The 21235-nt window shown below is 30.8% G+C and overlaps 1 protein-coding gene, 8 non-coding genes and 3 pseudogenes across 9 annotated transcripts in view; all 12 read right to left on the bottom strand.

Moving 5' to 3' along the window:
- Positions 1 to 351: 351 nt before the first annotated feature.
- RpL17 (ribosomal protein L17) overlaps positions 352 to 21235 on the bottom strand; it is a 56586-nt gene continuing 35702 nt past the window's right edge. The window contains exons 5-6 of the mRNA XM_085822389.1: positions 17592 to 17787; positions 352 to 538 (exon numbers count right to left, since the gene is read on the bottom strand). Coding sequence (XP_085678515.1) covers positions 393 to 538; positions 17592 to 17787 — 342 coding nt within the window. The 3' untranslated portion in view covers positions 352 to 392. The remainder of the gene's footprint in view (positions 539 to 17591; positions 17788 to 21235) is intronic.
- Positions 3807 to 3883, bottom strand: LOC118179612 (small nucleolar RNA SNORD24). The gene has a single exon (XR_004756477.1). It is a non-coding gene; the product is annotated as a small nucleolar RNA SNORD24 (small nucleolar RNA).
- On the bottom strand, positions 4152 to 4238 carry LOC118179606 (small nucleolar RNA snR60/Z15/Z230/Z193/J17). Its single transcript, XR_004756472.1, has one exon. It is a non-coding gene; the product is annotated as a small nucleolar RNA snR60/Z15/Z230/Z193/J17 (small nucleolar RNA).
- Positions 4919 to 4983, bottom strand: LOC146995955 (small nucleolar RNA SNORD36; annotated as a pseudogene).
- LOC118179604 (small nucleolar RNA SNORD24) lies at positions 5824 to 5900 on the bottom strand. Its single transcript, XR_004756470.1, has one exon. It is a non-coding gene; the product is annotated as a small nucleolar RNA SNORD24 (small nucleolar RNA).
- LOC118179607 (small nucleolar RNA snR60/Z15/Z230/Z193/J17) lies at positions 6169 to 6255 on the bottom strand. Its single transcript, XR_004756473.2, has one exon. It is a non-coding gene; the product is annotated as a small nucleolar RNA snR60/Z15/Z230/Z193/J17 (small nucleolar RNA).
- LOC118179611 (small nucleolar RNA SNORD36) lies at positions 7834 to 7898 on the bottom strand (annotated as a pseudogene).
- Positions 9368 to 9444, bottom strand: LOC146995954 (small nucleolar RNA SNORD24). The gene has a single exon (XR_015042915.1). It is a non-coding gene; the product is annotated as a small nucleolar RNA SNORD24 (small nucleolar RNA).
- Positions 9711 to 9797, bottom strand: LOC146995953 (small nucleolar RNA snR60/Z15/Z230/Z193/J17). Its single transcript, XR_015042909.1, has one exon. It is a non-coding gene; the product is annotated as a small nucleolar RNA snR60/Z15/Z230/Z193/J17 (small nucleolar RNA).
- LOC118179601 (small nucleolar RNA SNORD36) lies at positions 10483 to 10547 on the bottom strand (annotated as a pseudogene).
- LOC118179603 (small nucleolar RNA SNORD24) lies at positions 11371 to 11447 on the bottom strand. The gene has a single exon (XR_004756469.1). It is a non-coding gene; the product is annotated as a small nucleolar RNA SNORD24 (small nucleolar RNA).
- Positions 11716 to 11802, bottom strand: LOC118179605 (small nucleolar RNA snR60/Z15/Z230/Z193/J17). The gene has a single exon (XR_004756471.2). It is a non-coding gene; the product is annotated as a small nucleolar RNA snR60/Z15/Z230/Z193/J17 (small nucleolar RNA).

The raw sequence follows: 21235 nt of genomic DNA, 5'->3' as shown, positions 1-21235 counted from the left end.
AAAAAAAAAAAAAAAAAAAAAAAAACATGCTACTTAAGAGAAAATTTTTAGACACCTTCTAGATTAATGATTTTAAATATCCCTTAATTGTGCTTTAGGGTTATCTTCTAATTTTATTCTGAATCTATTTGTGGCTAATCAATTTGCCTTGAGGGAGATATTCAAAGGCTGAGAATTCCCGATACTTGGTACTTCAATGAAATGGAAATTACGAAGACAAAAAATTTCAGTGCCACAAACATAACTCCAATAATGAAGGTACTGAAAAGCAATTTACTAAATATATATTCTACTATTTTATATAAAACTTACTAAATATATAGTAAAATATAAAAAGCAACATAAACAACAAACTGAATAAAGGAGTTTATTTTCAGTTATTTTGGAATTTCTCAATCCCTTTGCATTAATTTCTGCCTTGCCATTTTCTTTTTAGACAGTTTCTTTTTGGGTGCCTCTTCTTCTGCAGTGGGCTTAGCAACAACTTGCTCTTTCTCACTCAAGATGACTTCAATATGTGAGGGACTACTCATATAGGCTAAAAAGAAATATTTCAAAATTACTGTGAGCAGTAATAGATGGAATTTTTTAAAAAAAATTACCATCACATTTTATACAAAAGAATAAAAGCTTGCATATTTATTATCTAATGTAACAAGTACTAAACTGCAGGGAAAGTAAGTTTCAAAGCTGATTTAAAAAATATGCAAGATTAATAAAATCACTGAATGCAAATAGAAGAAAAAAGGGCTACAGGTAAAAAAAAAATTTTAGAAACATAATTAGCAAATCTTTTACCAATTCACTCTAATCTGATTATCAAGAATAACTAGATAATAAAAAATGAGAATAAACTGGTTTTACCCTCCCTCTATATACAGTGTTTGAATGGGGAGGGGGATAATGAACACTCACTATTTCACACTGTTAAGAACCCTAGAAATCTTACCAGAGAGTAATCATAGGAAGTTAGTACTAACCGATTTGAATTGTTCAAGAGATGCATGCATTAATTGTTTCCAGGACGCTTGTTTGTATAAAAATAATAATAAATCATCAAATGCAACAATGCCCCCCAAAAATGTGTACTCGCATTTCAATCAGAAGAGAAAAACATACCTAAAAGACCAGCATCATTTTTAGCTAAACTACAATTTTGTAACAAAAATGCACAAATAATAACTAAAAATATCTAACACATTTTAAAACATGTTTCAAAAACAAATCTCTTGTTTATCTGGGATAAAACCACATGTACTCAAAGATCTTATTCACAAAGCCACTGAATTAGTTCCTATAAAATAAAAATTTACAAAATAACTTTTTTCCTCTCATAGCCTCATATTCGCAAATGACCCATTTCACAAAATTAGGACAAAAATGCATACTTTAATACTTGCCAACCTACAATAATAAAAAATCAGAATTTTTTAAATGAAAAAAAAATACATAAAGAAAATAATTCTAGCCATTAATTAATATCTGAAAGTCCAAATATTAATTCTTATATGCAAATAGTATAAAAATACTTAACATGTAAAACATTTTTATAATTTGTAACTTTAAAAAAAAGTCAGAAACGCTAAGATCACTATAGATTTTGCTTTCATTAAGAAAAGATTGTAATTTTGTATATAGCAATTGCTAAGTAAGCTTGAATTTTCTAATGCTAACATTGTTATTGACAGTTCGCTGTACCTTTCAGCACTTTTCAAATTAACTCTCTTGGTTTGCCAATTCTTGCTGGTTTTATACCTTTATCCAAATTTTTGAAAACACAAAGGCCGGTTTTACAAACTTTGATAAAATATCTTTAAGCGGATCACTAATCATTGACTGCAAATTAAATATTCATTCTTAAAAAATAAATTTACAGTAACTGGAAAATATTTCCTTTATCAAACAATTTTTCTGAACTATATATTAGCCTTACGCTCATAATTTGTAGTATAAAATTTTTAGAAAATTTGGACGCAAATATAGAAGTATTAAGCAAAGATATGCAAAAAATTGTGAAAAATATTAAGAATAAGAAAACGTCGCGAGAAATATATTGTAAACTGGGTAGGCGGGAACACGTTTAGAAAACGAGTCTCCCTAAATTGAGAGTTGGCTACTCTGTATTTTCATTCAGAAGGGAATAAATTAAAAAGCAGTTTCCATGGATTTAAAAAAAAAAGAAAAAACCACTAAGCATCTTGTATTGGGCATAGGAAACATCGTTAAGTTAAATTTACATCACTTGCTTCTCAGATTAAGAAGTCTTCAGGAAAACTCAGTAGCAGAACTGACTTTTGAGTCATTCATCATAAGCTACAGAACAGTATCAGTATATTAATTACTTAAAAATTATAAACTACAATATAGAACTGCACAATTAAGTATTGCAAGAACTATTTACTAAACCAATTATTTATGTATTTTGATCACACCTAAATTAAAAGCAGCAAAAAACATACTGAAATAAAGTACAAGAAAATGCAAAACAAAGTCTAAAATATACACCAACAGTATAATAAAATACATAATACCCCTTTGTAAGTCTAAGAATGGAGAACTAAACAAAAAGAAGTAAGTGTGCGAGAAAAGGGATTTTTCTCCTACGTGAAATTCCATCACATCCTTTTTTAGACACCTGCTGGCTAAAGAGTTGGTACAATGGCCAATAACAGCACATTTACCTACACTGTACTGCTGGAACAGCCATCATCTTTAAAACTACCCTTTTGCCACATTAATTGCTAGTAAATCAATATTTCGGAGCACTTACTCATACCTAGAAGCATGCACAAACCATTTACCAATATTAATTACCTATTTCATGAAAGCTTCAGAAATATTAATGGTGGTAATAATACACTTTGGCTTAAATTTTTTATGTGAACTCTAATACCAAAAAAGTAAAAAATGAAATTCGCTAGCAAAGCAATAAACAGAATTGAGACACACTTATCTCTAAATGAGTTAGATAATCTAATAAATAAAAGTTCATTTTGGTTTCTCAAAGATCACCATGGAAAAAAAATCAAATTGAGCCACTTTTAATTAGCATCACACTAAAAATTGGACTTCTTAGTGAAATATTATTCAGATAATCAGATGAAAGTACTTCTATGAAAATGTATGTGCTTACACCTCAGTTAAGAGCGAAAGCATTATTTTCAACTGAATGATTATTTCATCATAAGAAATGCAATATTCATGTACAGGGGAATTTTCTTTAAAGCATAGAAAGGATTACACAAAACATATATTTATTTTAAAAAGGCATAAATAGTAATAATACAGACATGAAATCTACAAAAAGTAACTTTTGGTCTAAAAATAATCAAAGAAAATAATATCCAACTGATTTCATCAAGACGCATAGTTCTAATCTTGGGAATTTTCATCACATATAATTAACCTGCAAGAATAGTGGTAAATACGATGAAACGGAACAGAAATACAGAAAATAAGATGAAATTTTTAAAAGCATACATTAGTACTCTTCCAAAATCTTGGTGTAAAAATAATTAAAGGAAGTCATATCCAACTGACTTCATCAAGATGGATAAATCTAGTCTTCGAAATTTTCCATCACATATAATTAATATGCAACAATTACTGAATTCAGCTAATTAAGAGCTGCAACAGGCATTTACAGAGTGTGAACTATTCACATAGCATTTTCTAGATGTTTCAGAAAATATCAGTGGCACATAAAGCAAAAACACCGAAATAATGTATGACAAAATATATTCGACTGAAACCTACCCACAAAGGAAACGAATTCCTAATATAATTTAACCTATTTTCTTCCTAAAAGCCTCAGAAATATTAGTGGTGGTAATAATTTTCATCACATCTAAATCAAGAGTAGCAAATCAACACATCATGGGCTTAAAATTTTTATATGTGAATTCTTTGCTACTGAAAACAGTAGAAATTAAAATTTACAGGCAACCAGCAGTAAAAAGAAATGAAACACACTTCTGTATACGTGAATTAAATAATCCTATAAATCTAAAAGATAACTTTGGCATCTGAGAGATTTGATTCGCATAGAGAATAAAAAGAGCTAATTTTAACCAATATTACTTTTGAGGCGAGTGTGAACTCTTCGCAAATATTGTTCAAATATGCAAATAGGTCTATGAAAATATATGTGCATTACACCTCAGTTAGGAGCGAAAGACAAATAAGAAAACAAGTCAGCATTATTTTCAGCTGAACTATTATGTCATCATAGGAAATGCACAAATATATCATTCATGTACAGGGGATTTTTATAAACATAACAAGGTTCATATAAAACATACAGTAGTCTAAAAAAAGAGGAAGAAATACTAAGAATTTAAAAAAGCTACGTAGAACTAAAAGATATATCATGTAACTGTAACAAATTATTTAGACCACAGGACCAGTCTAACATAAATTAGTCACTGAATCAATTCATGAAAATTTTATGCTTCTCATTATACTACAGAAAAATCAATATTAAATACGTACTATATGTCTTAAGAGCTTAAGTTAAATAATCTCGCCATAAAAGATTCAGACATATGCTTGTTAATCTTCATTAGCTACACGCATTCTATACTTCTGCGAGGAAGGAAAATACAACTCAGGGCTAGAATTAACATAATGAGGTTTTTCAAACTAAAGATGATACATTTAATTGCTTCTCAGAATAAGAACATCTTCACCAGAGAACTCAGTAGCAGAACTGACTCATGTCAATCATCATGAAAGCAAACATAAAGGTAATTACAATCATAAATTAAAAGAACTTATTACCACACAGAATATACAATGGGAAAATCATGAAAATATCTATGTACTACGCAAACTCAAAACTATTTCTGCTAATTGGTCTTATTCAACTAACAGAGGTTTTAAATCTCATAAAACCATTCATGGAAAAAATGAATGAAAGACAGCTCAGCTAAATTATACTCTTCAGTTTAGATCAGGTGAAGAAATTCGAAAACATCATTGCCATGTATTAAAAATTAGCAAAATTTATTAAAACATTTATATGCTATTAATAGTGTAGCCAAGAAGCTTAGGATTTTAAATATTTATAAACAATAAGTAACTAAATATTCAGTATCTAACTTTTAGATTTATGTTGCTTATATACTTATGTGATAAAATGAGTTTAGTACTATAAACAAGCTTTATATATGAAAGGAACAAACCAGAAGGATAAGGGTTCAATCACTTAAAACATCACAAAAGGAATCTTCTTGAGTTTCATAATGACAATCTAAATTTATACCTCGATGTTTTCTTCCAATTAAATGTTCTTTCTTCTCGATGTATGCGATACGCTACTTAAATTTTTGGACACATTTAATGAGGCACGTTTATGTACTAAAAATACGAAGCTTAATATCTCTGAACATATACAATATGGTTTGGCTGCTTCAGGTTTCATAAGGAACAAGTTTTGCCTCCCCCCCAGAAAAACACACAATCATAAACCTTCAAACACTATGGGGGGGGGCAGTTAAATTAAAAACTCTAATTACAAAATATCTCCCACAAAATTAAAGAGCTTAATCAACTCACAATCATAAAAGCAAGAATACTGAACTAAGGAACAGTATCAGTACATGAATAATTAAAAAATTTTACATTAGACCTGAAAATTTTAGTACTGCATCAGCCATTTACAAAATATAAACGATCAATATGCCATTTTCTAGAAGCTTTAGAAAATATCAGTGGCACATAAAGGAAACACACCAAAATAATGTATGAAAAGATATATTCGACTGAAACCTACCCATGAAGGAAACGATTTCCTAATATAATTTAACCCATTTTCTTTTTAAAAGCCTCAGAAATATTAGTGGTGGTAATAATTCTCATCACATCTAAATCAAGAGTAGCAAATCAACGCATCATGGGCTTAAAATTTTTATATGTGAATTCTTTGCTACTGAAAACAGTAGAATTTAAAATTTACAGGCAACCAGCAGTAAAAAGAAATGAAACACACTTCTGTATACGTGAATTAAATAATTCTATAAACCTAAAAGATAACTTTGGCATCTGAGAGATTTGATTCGCATGGAGAATAAAAAGAGCTAATTTTAACTAATATTACTTTTGAGGCGAGTGTGAACTCTTCGCAAATATTGTTCAAATATGCAAATAGGTCTATGAAAATATATGTGCATTACACCTCAGTTAGGAGCGAAAGACAAATAAGAAAACAAGTCAGCATTATTTTCAGCTGAACTATTATGTCATCATAGGAAATGCACAAATATATCATTCATGTACAGGGGATTTTTATAAACATAACAAGGTTCATATAAAACATACAGTAGTCTAAAAAAAGAGGAAGAAATACTAAGAATTAAAAAAAAAAAAAAAAAAAAAACCCACAAAGCTACGTTGAACTAAAAGATATATCATGCAACTGTAACAAATTATTTAGACCATAGGACCAGTCTTACATAAATTAGTCACTGAATCAATTCATGAAAATTTTATGGTTATCATTATACAGTCAAAAGTCGTTAATTCGGACACCTATAATCCGGAATGATCTATAATCCGGACCTCAAAGCTAAAAACTTTCTGCGCATGCGCCGCGTTGGCACATGCGCACAGGCGTTTTACGCGTGCGCGTAAGACCTTGACTACTGCGCATATGCGTGTGCGCAAGTGCAGAATACGTTTTCGCCAGCTCGTTTAATGTATAACGGACGGTGTAAGCTAAAATTATCTAATTATCTATTTCAGTTAATGTTGCAGATAGCGTTGTTCTTTAATCTTGGAATTGGATCAGGCTTATTATTTTTTGCAGACTGTAAGAGCAATTTTATAAAAGTAAACTTGAACTTTCGATTATGTCAAATAGAATTTCCGACGCTGGAACTTCCAAAGGATCTACAAAACGAAAGTATGTTTCGATGTCCAACAAACAAAAAGTGGAATTGCTGCAAAAAATGGATAAAGACATGAAGAATGTGACAGAGAGGTTAGTGAAAATGAAAAAATTTCGATTGACAAGTTAGTCGGTATTCTCGGCACAGCAATTAACGGGACTTGAACAGCGGAACTTAGTAACTGAACAAGAAATTATGTCTTTTTATAGAATTAAAGAGAAAGTATTATCACATAAAATGAAGCAACTTAAACAACTTACATTGACAGAAATGTTTAATAAAGTAAACAAATAAATATTAAGCTTTTTTTTTTTTTGTAAATTTTGATACCCTTTAGATCATAATTGTTCTTTATTTCATCAATTACGGTTTCATATTTTTAATTTTAGAATTTCTACATGCCATCTTACGAGATTTAAACTGATGATCTATAATCCGGAATTGCCGAAGTCCCGACGAGTCCGGATTAACGACTTTTGACTGCACTACAGAAAAATCAATATTAATTATGTACTATATGTCTTAAGGGCTTCAGTTAAATAATCTCGCCATAAAAGATTCAGACATATGCTTGTAAATCATTATTAGCTACACAGCATTCTATACTTCTGCGAGGAAGGAAAATACAACTCAGGGATAGAATTAACATAATGAGGTTTTTCAAATTAAAGATGATACATTTAATTGCTTCTCAGAATAAGAACATCTTGATCAGAGAACTCAGTAGCAGAACTGACTCATGTCAATCATCATGAAAGCACACGTAAAGGTAATTACAATCATAACTTTAAAGAAATTATTACCACACAGTATATACAATGGGAAAATCATGAAATTATCTATGTACAAAGCAAACTCAAAACTATTTGCGCTAATTGTCTGTCTTATTCAACTAACAGCCAGTTTTAAATCTCATAAAACCATTCATGGAAAAAATGAATGAAAGACAGCTCAGCTAAACTATACTCTTCAGTTTAGATCAGGTGAAGAAATTCTAAAACATCATTGCCATGTATTTAAAATTAGCAAAATTTATTAAAACATTTATATGCTATTAATAGTGTAGCCAAGAAGCTTAGGAATTTAAATATTTATAAACAAAAAGTAACTAAATATTTAGTATCTAACTTTTAGATTTATGTTGCTTATATACTTATGTGATAAAATGAGTTTAGTACTATAAACAAGCTTTATATATGAAAGGAACAAACCAGAAGGATAAGGGTTCAATCACTTAAAACATCACAAAAGGAATCTTCTTGAGTTTCATAATGACAATCTAAATTTATACCTCGATGTTTTCTTCCAATTAAATGTTCTTTCTTCTTGATGTATGCGATACGCAACTTAAATTTTTGGACACATTTAATGAGGCACGTTTATGTACTAAAAATACGAAGCTTAATATCTCTGAATATATACAATATGGTTTGGCTGCTTCAGGTTTCATAAGGAACAAGTTTTGCCTTCCCCCCAGAAAAAGACACAATCATAAACCTTCGAACACTATGGGGGGGCAGTTAAATTAAAAACTCTAATTACAAAATATCTCCCACAAAATTAAAGAGCTTAATCAACTCACAATCATAAAAGCAAGAATACTGAACTAAGGAACAGTATCAGTACATGAATAATTAAAAAATTTTACATTATACCTGAAAATTTTAGTACTGCAACAGCCATTTACAAAATATAAACGATCAATATGCCATTTTCTAAAAGCTTTAGAAAATATCAGTGGCACATAAAGGAAACACACCAAAATAAAAATAAAATAATAATAATAATAATAATAATAATAATAAATAAAAAATAAAAAAAAAAAAAACGAAATGTTTCAGATTTTAAATGACGTCCAAAGGGGCGTTTTTTAACATTTTGTGTGTTACCTTTCTTTATTAAATATCATGTTCCTCGCACTTAAACCATAAGATCCAGTGCAACAGCAATATCGCAAAATAGTTTTAAAACGAGCATATCTTTAGAATTTCCAATACAGAGACTCACGCGCTGGAGATAAAAATGTTTTTTCTGCACAACGTTGCCATTGCTCGCTTTGAAATCCTTGAGTTTGTTAATCAAAAATTCGTCAAAGTTTTAAAAAATAGGAAATCGATCATAAAACAAATTTCAAATTTGGTCTTCCACATGCTCATATTCGTTGGAGGATTACGTTATTCAAAATTCGATGACTCTATGTACCGTTGTTTTATCACAATACGAGAAATATACATACATTTATGCAGATTTTTCATTATTTAATTTCTTCAAATATAATGCAGGACTCTAACATTTTGTGGCAACAGTTTGAAAAGTGAACCGACATTTATGAGTCCGACGCAAAATGCCAAAATGAAACTAATAGTCCTTCGCGATTCAAATCCCTTTGGACTAATAATGTATGAAAAGATATATTCGACTGAAACCTACCCATGAAGGAAACGATTTCCTAATATAATTTAACACATTTTCTTTTTAAAAGCCTCAGAAATATTAGTGGTGGTAATAATTCTCATCACATCTAAATCAAGAGTAGCAAATCAACGAATCATGGGCTTAAAATTTTTTAAATGTGAATTCTTTGCTACTGAAAACAGTAGAATTTAAAATTTACAGGCAACCAGCAGTAAAAAGAAACGAAACACACTTCTGTATACGTGAATTAAATAATCCTATAAATCTAAAAGATAACTTTGGCATCTGAGAGATTTTCGCATAGAGAATAAAAAGAGCTACTTTTAACTAATATTACTTTTGAGGCGAGTGTGAACTCTTCGCAAATATTGTTCAAATATGCAAATAGGTCTATGAAAATATATGTGCATTACACCTCAGTTAGGAGCGAAAGACAAATAAGAAAACAAGTCAGCATTATTTTCAGCTGAACTATTACATCATGATAGGAAATGCACAAATATATCATTCATGTACAGGGGATTTTTATAAACATAACAAGGTTCATATAAAACATACAGTAGTCTAAAAAAAGAGGAAGAAATACTAAGAATTAAAAAAAAAAAAGCTACGTAGAACTAAAAGATATATCATGCAACTGTAACAAATTATTTAGACCATAGGACCAATCTTATATAAATTAGTCACTGAATCAATTCGTGAAAATTTTATGCTTCTCATTATACTACAGAAAAATCAATATAAATTACGTACTATATGTCTTAAGAGCTTAAGTTAAATAATCTCGCCATAAAAGATTCAGACATATGCTTGTTAATCTTCATTAGCTACATGCACTCTATACTTCTGCGAGGAAGGAAAATTTAACTCAGGGCTAGAATTAACATAATGAGGTTTTTCAAACTAAAGATGATACATTTAATTGCTTCTCAGAATAAGAACATCTTCACCAGAGAACTCAGTAGCAGAACTGACTCATGTCAATCATCATGAAAGCAAACATAAAGGTAATTACAATCATAAATTAAAAGAACTTATTACCACACAGAATATACAATGGGAAAATCATGAAAATATCTATGTACTATGCAAACTCAAAACTATTTCTGCTAATTGGTCTTATTCAACTAACAGAGGTTTTAAATCTCACAAAACCATTCATGGAAAAAATGAATGAAAGACAGCTCAGCTAAATTATACTCTTCAGTTTAGATCAGGTGAAGAAATTCTAAAACATCATTGCCATGTATTTAAAATTAGCAAAATTTATTAAAACATTTACATGCTATTAATAGTGTAGCCAAGAAGCTTAGGATTTTAAATATTTATAAACAATAAGTAACTAAATATTCAGTATCTAACTTTTAGATTTATGTTGCTTATATACTTATGTGATAAAATGAGTTTAGTACTATAAACAAGCTTTATATATGAAAGGAACAAACCAGAAGGATAAGGGTTCAATCACTTAAAACATCACAAAAGGAATCTTCTTGAGTTTCATAATGACAATCTAAATTTATACCTCGATGTTTTCTTCCAATTAAATGTTCTTTCTTCTCGATGTATGCGATACGCAACTTAAATTTTTGGACACATTTAATGAGGCACGTTTATGTACTAAAAATACGAAGCTTAATATCTCTGAACATATACAATATGGTTTGGCTGCTTCAGGTTTCATAAGGAACAAGTTTTGCCTTCCCCCCAGAAAAACACACAATCATAAACCTTCGAACACTATGGGGGGCAGTTAAATTAAAAACTCTAATTACAAAATTAAAGAGCTTAATCAACTCACAATCATAAAAGCAAGAATACTGAACTAAGGAACAGTATCAGTACATGAATAATTAAAAAATTTTACATTAGACCTGAAAATTTTAGTACTGCATCAGCCATTTACAAAATATAAACGATCAATATGCCATTTTCTAGAAGCTTTAGAAAATATCAGTGGCACATAAAGGAAACACACCAAAATAATGTATGAAAAGATATATTCGACTGAAACCTACCCATGAAGGAAACGATTTCCTAATATAATTTAACCCATTTTCTTTTTAAAAGCCTCAGAAATATTAGTGGTGGTAATAATTCTCATCACATCTAAATCAAGAGTAGCAAATCAACGCATCATGGGCTTAAAATTTTTATATGTGAATTCTTTGCTACTGAAAACGGTAGAATTTAAAATTTACAGGCAACCAGCAGTAAAAAGAAACGAAACACACTTCTGTATACGTGAATTAAATAATTCTATAAATCTAAAAGATAACTTTGGCATCTGAGAGATTTGATTCGCATGGAGAATAAAAAGAGCTACTTTTAACTAATATTACTTTTGAGGCGAGTGTGAACTCTTCGCAAATATTGTTCAAATATGCAAATAGGTCTATGAAAATATATGTGCATTACACCTCAGTTAGGAGCGAAAGACAAATAAGAAAACAAGTCAGCATTATTTTCAGCTGAACTATTACGTCATCATAGGAAATGCACAAATATATCATTCATGTACAGGGGATTTTTATAAACATAACAAGGTTCATATAAAACATACAGTAGTCTAAAAAAAGAGAAAAAAATCCTAAGAATTAAAAAAAAAAAAAAATAAAAAAAAAAAAAAAAAAAAACCCACAAAGCTACGTTGAACTAAAAGATATATCATGCAACTGTAACAAATTATTTAGACCACAGGACCAGTCTAACATAAATTAGTCACTGAATCAATTCATGAAAATTTTACGGTTATCATTATACTACAGAAAAATTAATATTAATTATGTACTATATGTCTTAAGAGCTTCAGTTAAATAATCTCACCATAAAAGATTCAGACATATGCTTGTAAATCATCATTAGCTACACAGAATTCTATACTCCAGCAAAGAAAGAAAATACAACTCATGGCTAGAATTAACATAATGCGGTTTTTCAAATTAAAAATGATACATTTAATTGCTTCTCAGAATAACAACATCTTCACTAGAGAACTCAGTAGCAGAACTGACTCATGTCAATCATCATGAAAGCAAACATAAAGGTAATTATAAAAATAAATCATAAAACACAGAATTTTATTCTTGCGCATTTAGCATGAAAGTAGCATTTTCTCTAAATAAAATGTGTAAAAAGAAAAAAAACTTTACTGAAACTTTTCCTAAAACCCTCCAGAAAAGTACATTTTTAGCACCCTTATATAGAACCTTTCTGTTTATAAATAATAAAAGGATTTTTTTTGGGGGGGGGGGAGGAATAGAGAAAAAAAATCTGTATTGCTGATATTTATAATCTTAAAACTCAGAAATACTGTACTGCAAAATGATAGTTAAATACGCAGCACATAAACATACAAGTATTCAACGACAGGTTTGCAGTCTTGCAAATTGAGTACTTTGCATAAACTACGAAACATACCCAAAAACTCGACAGGGATAACAAGAAAGTACAGTTCTTCCATTATATATATTGAGATTGCATACATGAAATCTACAGAAACAACTCTTGGTGTAAAAATAATCAGAGGAAGTTATATCGAACTGATTTCATTAATATACATAGATTTAGTCTCATTTTTGGTACAAAATGAAAACGCATGATTATTTTGAAAACAAAGATCATGCTGAAATGTAATCTTTCAATAGCGTTTTCATTCATATTCAGTAGAAAGAATACATGGACAACACAGGCATGAAATTCTGGATAAGAGATGTTTGGCAAAAGTGTTAGCATAAATTTAGGTATTTTGCATAATGAAACTCGAAAGGCATACGAAACGAACGTGCACCAAGGTATATATTGGCGGGAGAAAGTAAAGCTCGTGTGCAATGCAGAATAATTTGATTTTCACCCACTTGTACCTGGCCAAAAGTCTAATCTAGTAGTACTTTCTTCTCTTTCAGGTACAATGGCAAAGCATATTCCTGTTTATTTTTTCTTATTGCATAATATAGGTAAGCCTGATGATATTTAGTACTGATGATGATTCTCTGTAAGTTATTCTTTTGAATACTTCAGTGTTTTAATATCCTTGAAAATTATTACATTTTGTTATGCTTCAGTGAAGCAAAATTATCCTATTTTATTAAATAAATATTTCGTAGTTAATCTTTTGACTTGATTCTTTAATTCTGTGCTTGAGGAAACTTACTCATTACGCCTTCAGTGCTAATGCACAACCAACAAAAAGCTTCCCTGTCCCGGAATGATCTAAAATCCGGACCTCAAAATTAAAGATCTTATAGGCTTTAGGCATGTGCATTTCATTCCCCCTCCGTGCATAATAAAACATCTGGAGAGTCCTAATTCTTAATTTTACTTTGACACTAAATAAAATACCTTGTTATTGAAGAAACAATCATTTTAGCATAAATTTGTACGATCGTTAATTTGTCTCCGTGACTGTGTATCTGTTTTCGGCACACATCACAAACCGAAACATTCCACATAGATACATCGTTGATCTGATGCCAACTTGGCGAATAATAAAGGAGTGTGGTAACCTTTTCTGTTGATATTATGCTTGGCGATTACAGATTTAAGTTAAATACACTAAAAAATTGAAGAGGAAAAATTACCAATGTTGATGATATTCATAGACCCAAAGATTACATTTAGGGCTTTTTGCATTAAGAATAACTGATTTGTTATTCACATAAACTAAGAACCAGGCCCAGAGCTCATATGGCCGCATCAAATTTCAGAATTTAGGACCTACACAGTCAGTAAAATATTAGCTATCAATAAGGCTTAAATACATGGGGGGGGATTTATTTATTCAGAACTCTGATAAGCGTTAAGCATGTGCAAGAAATAGACATAAATATAATAAATAACTAAACTAATACAATTCAGGCTTAATTGTCTCTGTGCGCGATAGAAGCAAGATAAAATTAAACGGAACAACTTGTCGTTAGTCACCAAACTCATGAACCAAATATGTATAATGAAGGCTAGCTAACTTTGATGATGATAGCTGCTAATTTTTAAGATTTTCGGATATCGCAAAATGGTGAAATTTTCCAATTAATAGGTTTTGTAAAGAAATGTGGTGAAGCGGTAATAAATGAAGATGATGTAAAAGACGTTTTCATATCATGAATGGCAATATCTGTAGTATGGTTCTAGATCCAGAAAATACAGCTACAGAAAGTTTTTGAAATCCAGAAATTTCGATTGACAAGTTAATCAGAATTTTCGAAACTGCAGTTACAGGACTTCAACAATATAACTAAACAAGAGATTATGTCTGTCTATAGAATTAAAGACCACAAAATACGAAGCAACTTAAAATAGCTTGCATTAAAAAAAAGTTAATAAATAAATATTAAGCTTTATTTATTTGCAAATTTTGATACCCTTTAGATCATGAATACTTTATTATTTCATAAATCCCGATTTCACATTTTTAATCCCGACAAGTTCGGATTTCGGACTTTGTACTATACTTAAAATCAAATACATAAAGGTTGATAATGTACAGATCAGACTTTATTCTTACTCAGTAGAAATATGCATGAAGCTTGAAAAATATGAAAGTTTTTAATAACAAAAGGCAAATGGTTCATAACTGATTCGAAACAAGAATATTAATTTACAAAGATGAAAATTTCAAACTTTTCTCAAAACATTTTCTTCATAAAAAGTTGAGTAATTGTCGGGAATTTTTATGTTTTACAACTAAAAAAGTATTTGGTGATAAACAAACTATCACTAATCTAAGAGGAAAAATAAAATATTTACCAACTGAATAAATATTTAAAAACATACAGTAAATATGCTATCTAATATTGTCTATTACATGAATTACATTAGACTGGTGAATTAAATAACTTTAATGGAAATCAGAAGAAACATGGTCATTCATTATATATCAGCAGACCGTCGTTTCATGTCATCATGGATAAAATAATTTCTCAGCAATTACCCATCTAGAGCGATTGTAACTTTGCAGATTAACATACATAAATCATTCCCCATTAATAACAGATAGCATAAAAATGTGCATTTTTAAACCCGTTACCAGAAGTAATTTAAAACAGAACCTGCAACTTTTCGGGTTCAAGAGCTGAATTTAAACAATACAAAATACTTTAAAATGAGATAATAAAAGATAAACTGCTTGCATAAATTTTTTAAAACTAAATTTTGAAAATTTTACCGCATAAAACTGATAAAGAACTTATGAACTATATTTTGCGTTACTGTTATAATAAACAAATTTAGATTCAGAATCCAGTAATAACTTTATAAATACTTAATAATATGAAAGAAATTACTTACAACCACAACAAATGCCAGGGCTAGTAGCCACATTTTTAGTTAACCTCTTTGACATTTTAGTCCTCCACTATGTCTTATGGTGCAAATAATATTCTGAGATTCTCATTTTATTTGTTAATATTTGCAAAAAATCGTTTCAACTTTAAATAAATAAATAAATAAAAAAAAAAAATCTAATCCTCCAAAAATCAAAATCGTGACACTACATCCACAAGAAGTGTATGTACAAAGTTTGAGTTCTACATCTTATCGTGAAGCAGTTTGAAAAATCGATGACCATCTTTTAACCATAGCGACAAGCACCAAGAGTGAGCTAAATAAAAGCTTATAAAATAACAAGAAAGTTCAAACTTCTTGATAATAAAAACGCACTTAACCTTCTGTACTCAAAGGTGACTCTTCATCACCACTCAATTTGATGTGATAATTTGAGGGGTAACAGTGTTCATTTAGGCTTGGTTTGTGCAATATTGCTTCCTAAGTGTATTTAACAATACATGCACATAAACTGCCAATCTTTAACCTTAAATACCTTTTTTAGATTTACCATTATATATGTGTATTCTACGTTAGTTCGAACTGGATAATCGATGCAACAGGAATATTTCCAAAGAGCCCAACATGGAATACAATGAAGGCATCAGTTAAAATGAAGATGAGTTCAATTTCTTGCTGATGAAGAACAATGTTATGTCTATGCATAGGCTACTTCACGATAGGTTTGGTTTAATGTGATTACAGCAAAGCCTCAGGGGCTATCTGCCTGAGGGGACGGATGCCTTTGTGGAATACTTTCTAGGGGAACTGGCTTGTATACACGTTACACATGAGGAAAATCATGAAAATGCCCACGCAGTGATTCGAACCTCAGACTGAACTACTAGGGTTCAGAGACTTTACCGCTCATCTGCTAGTAGGCACTTGTCGATAAGACGAATGGAGTCATGAGGATAGTGATGAAGAAAGAGATGCAAGGCGAAATATAAAGTAACAGATAGTGAATGTGATTCTGCAGAATAGACAGAAAATTTAGAATGAATAACATGTGCAAAATTCAAAGAACACCATTTGTGTTCAGCGAAAGAGTAGCAGAACCACAAATATCTTTAGACATAAAAGAACTGTTATATTTGTTTAAATTGTATGTGAAATCATTTTAAGTTAGACGTAAGAAATTCATCCAATTTTTTAGGAAAAAATGTCTTGAGTTGCTGTTTTGTATGGGCACAAAAGGATTAAGGGAAAAATTATGAAACACATCTTAACACTTTACCGACTGCTAGTGGTTCAACAGCACACGCACGTTCGACCGGCTGCTCAGCTGCAGATTCTCCCTGTCCTGAATAACTGTCAGAACAATCTGATAAATCATGTAAATAAAACTTTCCAGTACCATTTTTTCGCTCATTGCAAACGGTAAATTTTTAAAAAATGGTGTGAAAATGTGGGATTTCACGAAGCAACACACTTAACGCAAGTGACCAATGTACCTAAATACTACTAATAAAATGCAGATGATATAGCAAATGGCAATTGTTTATTGCCACAGCTACCGATCGATAGGCTATTTTTAAGTAGCCCCAAGAAAAAGCGATTATTAGGTAATCGGTCGGTAAAGTGTTAAGGAAACGTGACCACATTTGTAAAATGTACAAATTCCATTAAATCTTGATGAGAGGAGCTAACAGAAGGCAACTTTTACCAAGAACCGTCATACACTGAAACAGATATGAAAAGTTTATACTACTAAATACAGATATAGCAACTGAAATTTGAGTTTGAGATTTATTAGACCTTGCTAGGATCAAAGCCCCAGTAGTTGTTAATACATTATTACTATTTCATACTTGTATAATGTTACAGAACACAAAAGCAAATGGCATTTTTATAACAAATATTTTTTAAATTTTAATCATCAAAAAAGATCTAATTTTGACAGAAGGCATTAGTAGGTACTCTAAAAAAGAAGTAAAACATATCTAAAATTTTGCTAATGTTACTCACGATTAATTCGACCATGAGCTCTGTAAGTTCTTCGTCTCATCTTTGGGGCCCTATTAACCTGAATATGTTCAATAACAAGACGATCAACATCCAATCCTTTATAATCAGCATTGCTCTCCGCATTCCTTAACAACTGCAGCAGGAATTCAGCACTTTTTTTGGGCCACCTTCCTTGCGTAGCACCCCACTGTTTAGCCTACAAAAGAAAAAATTATCTTATTAAAAAATGTAATAAAATATTACAGAAAAACGCATGGATGTTACTATCTACATTTTATTTCTGAAAATTCATTTCTTTCCAATGATTAGTAATTCATGTAAGAACATGTTGCACCCCAACAACTATATATAATTGGAGCTATGAAACATAATACAAATACTTAATAATTATAATCCATGTCAGAAATTACAAATAGTTTGTGTGGAATGCATACATTTGTGAATTACACACATTTCTAAAACCAAACCTTCACTATATACCATCAGTGGTATTCAAATTATGGGAGGTCACAAAAATTTAAATTGGTGTCACAAGTTGGATAAAAATTCTAAAAAAACTGAACTGATGGCATATACCTAAGGGTCCACACTCTGATTGCGATTGCATCATCATAAAGTTTAAATACCACTGCTATACATGACACAAATTGATAGAATGACATTTCTCATTTGCTTTAGATAAATCAGAATTCTATTTGTGAAAACAAGTTATGCCTGTAAAATAAATCTAAACGAATTTAGAGATCTCAAGTCAGAAATTTTTATTTTCGTTGTCCTTATCGATTTTAGTTCTGTTAATGATGACAAATTTTCTTTAGAATTTTTCATTATGAATTTCTTATTTCATTGATGAGAGTTAAAATATTTTTATACATTTTATTTTAACTTCGATATTTATGAGGTGAGGCTTGAATCTATAATAATTCTACAACTACTGCATGCAGATTAACTTAAGACATAAAATCCTTAACCGGATGATCAGAACATAATTCAATTACCTTTAAGCAACAAATACACAATTTACCAACATATAAGAATGGGGGGGGGAAAGAAAGAAGCTCACTGAGCTGAGTAACAGAGGGGTGTCACCAAGAACTGTCATACACTGAAACAGATATGAAAAGTTTATACTACTAAATACAGATATAGCGACTGAAATTTAACAGAGGGGTGTATATATGCATAAGTATATACTTTTGGTGTGGCCAAATTACATTTCAAAATAGGAAGTGCACAACTACATGTTATAGCAGCCCTATATACAAAATTTCAATATTCTGAGAATATTTGTTAATGTGTTATGCAAGGTACACTGGGCAAAAAAAAAAAGGGGGGGGGGACAGTTCTACAGGGCCGATTGCAGAAATTCAAACTGCATTTCTCATGTCTTGAAAGCACAACTTAAGATTACATTTATATATAGCACTGTTCTAATATAGGTATTTTGACACAAAATTAGACTTTCTAAAATAACATATAAATTTTTTCTGTAGTTCAATTTTACGACTCAAATTATGCCTAGATATTAAATTTTGTTCGAGATTTATGGAGAAATTTGAAAACTTATCTTGGCGCAATTTTTTTTTTTTTTTTTAGTTTGCGCCAGAATAATTCACTTTGTGGCTTCTTAATAACAACCTATTTTTCTTTTTTCATTGTAAAAGAGAAGGGGGGAAGTCAAGGTGCCGTAAACCGGCATTATTGTTGCTTATAACAAATATGCCAAATTTCAAAATGTACCACTATGTAAATTCACATATTATATCCTATGAAATTTTGAATAAAAAACTACATTTTTGCAGGTATGGTTAGAAATACATCTAATTTAAGATGATGGTGAAAATTTAAAAATACTAATTTTAAAATTAAATTATAAAAAAATGTAGGAATATTATTTGGAATAAATCTAAATCTCAAATTCTGGAAGAAGGAATCAGGTAAGTTTAATAAAAAAGATATTAATAAATATATATCGTATTTCAAAAAGAATATACGTATTTCGAATGCATATTTAAAACTATATGATATACGAATATGAAAATTTACACACACATGTACGAACCTCTCAAGTTCGAATTACAGATGTTCAATATGTCCTCCATCAGTGACATGAAAAATATCACATCGATACTCAAACTCATCCCATACTTGGGCAAGCATGTCCTTCGTCACTGATGTTATGACAGTACAGATCCGGTTCTTCACCTCTTTCAGGTTCTGTGGGAGTAGTGATACATAAACGTTGTCTTAAATGAAACTCCACAGGAAGAAGTCACAGGGTGTCAAATCCGGTGACCATGGAGGCCAGCTGAGACATGCTAAGTTACCAGCTCCTTGATGACCAATCCAATGGTTCGGTAGAGTTTCATTCAGATAATCACGCACTTGACGACACCAGTGAGGAAGTGCCTCGTCTTGTTGAAAAATGAAGTTGTCTCCATGCAGCCTTGGAAACAACCAGTTTTGTAACATAGCCAGATACTGCTGCCCATTTACTGTGTTTCCATCAAAGAATGGACTTTAAACAGATAATCGGGATATCGCACAAAACACATTGATTTTGGGCAAATCTCGTACATGTTCAATGGCTGCATGTGGGTTCTGTAGCCATTCAACCCACAAATCCATTCACAAATAATAAAAGCATGGGCACCTTAAATAATGAGATTTGTTAATTACATTACGTTTGCTGTAAGCCCCAAATTTGAACATATTGTTTGTTTACATTCATTTTGGGCGAATCTTGTACATGTTCAATGGCTGTATGTGGGTTCTGTAGCCATTGAATCCACAAATAATAAAAGCATGGACACCTTAAATAACAAGATCTATTAATTACATTATATTCGCTGTAAGCCCCAAATTCGAACACTGTGTTTGTTTACATGACCACTAACATGAAAGGTCGCTTCAGCACTGAACACGATGTGTTGTGTGAAAGTATTAACATTATCAATAGCATCAATAATCTCATTACAAAATTCCACACGTTTGCATTTGTCATCAGGACGCAGAGCATGTAACTTGTATGGCTTCATAACCAACCGACGTCTCAAAACGTGCCAAATTGTTGTTGTAGGCAGTTGTAACTCTCGATTGGCACGAGTTGTTTTTGAAGGACTACATTGGAAAGCAGTTTGAATTTTCGTCGGGAACAACGAGGGCAGCCAGGACTCTTTCCTTTACATACACATCCTGTATTTATAAAATTGGTGATGCCATCTGCGAATGTTCCACCCATTCAGAGGATCTCTTTGGTACCTCAACTTGAAACGTCTTTGCACTGTAATCACGGAATTGCACTCCACAAACTCGAGAATACAAAATGATTTCTGCTGCGGAGTAGCCATTTTAAACATGTGGTGGTTACCACGCAAAACAGAAGACAACTGACATCTAGCAGCTATTAATACAAACTATGTATTCGTTTCGCCAATAGCAGAGCCGAGGTGCAGTTATGGAAGTTTGGACAAAATAAACACTTTGTAATATGTATATTCTTTTTGAAACATGGTGTATATCAAATTCAATTAACACTGAGAAGCTAAAATTTTGAGGACTAACTTTTTAAAACTATTCATACGATTTTCCAAAACTTGGCATGCCATTTCAGAAAAAAATCTGATTTTGTGTCAAAATACCTA

This window comes from Stegodyphus dumicola, chromosome 8 (assembly GCF_044657685.1).
Source record: "Stegodyphus dumicola isolate Sdum_Otavi_A_Nest chromosome 8, ASM4465768v1".
NCBI lineage: Eukaryota > Metazoa > Arthropoda > Arachnida > Araneae > Eresidae > Stegodyphus > Stegodyphus dumicola.
This window is presented reverse-complemented; position numbering and strand designations above follow the sequence as displayed.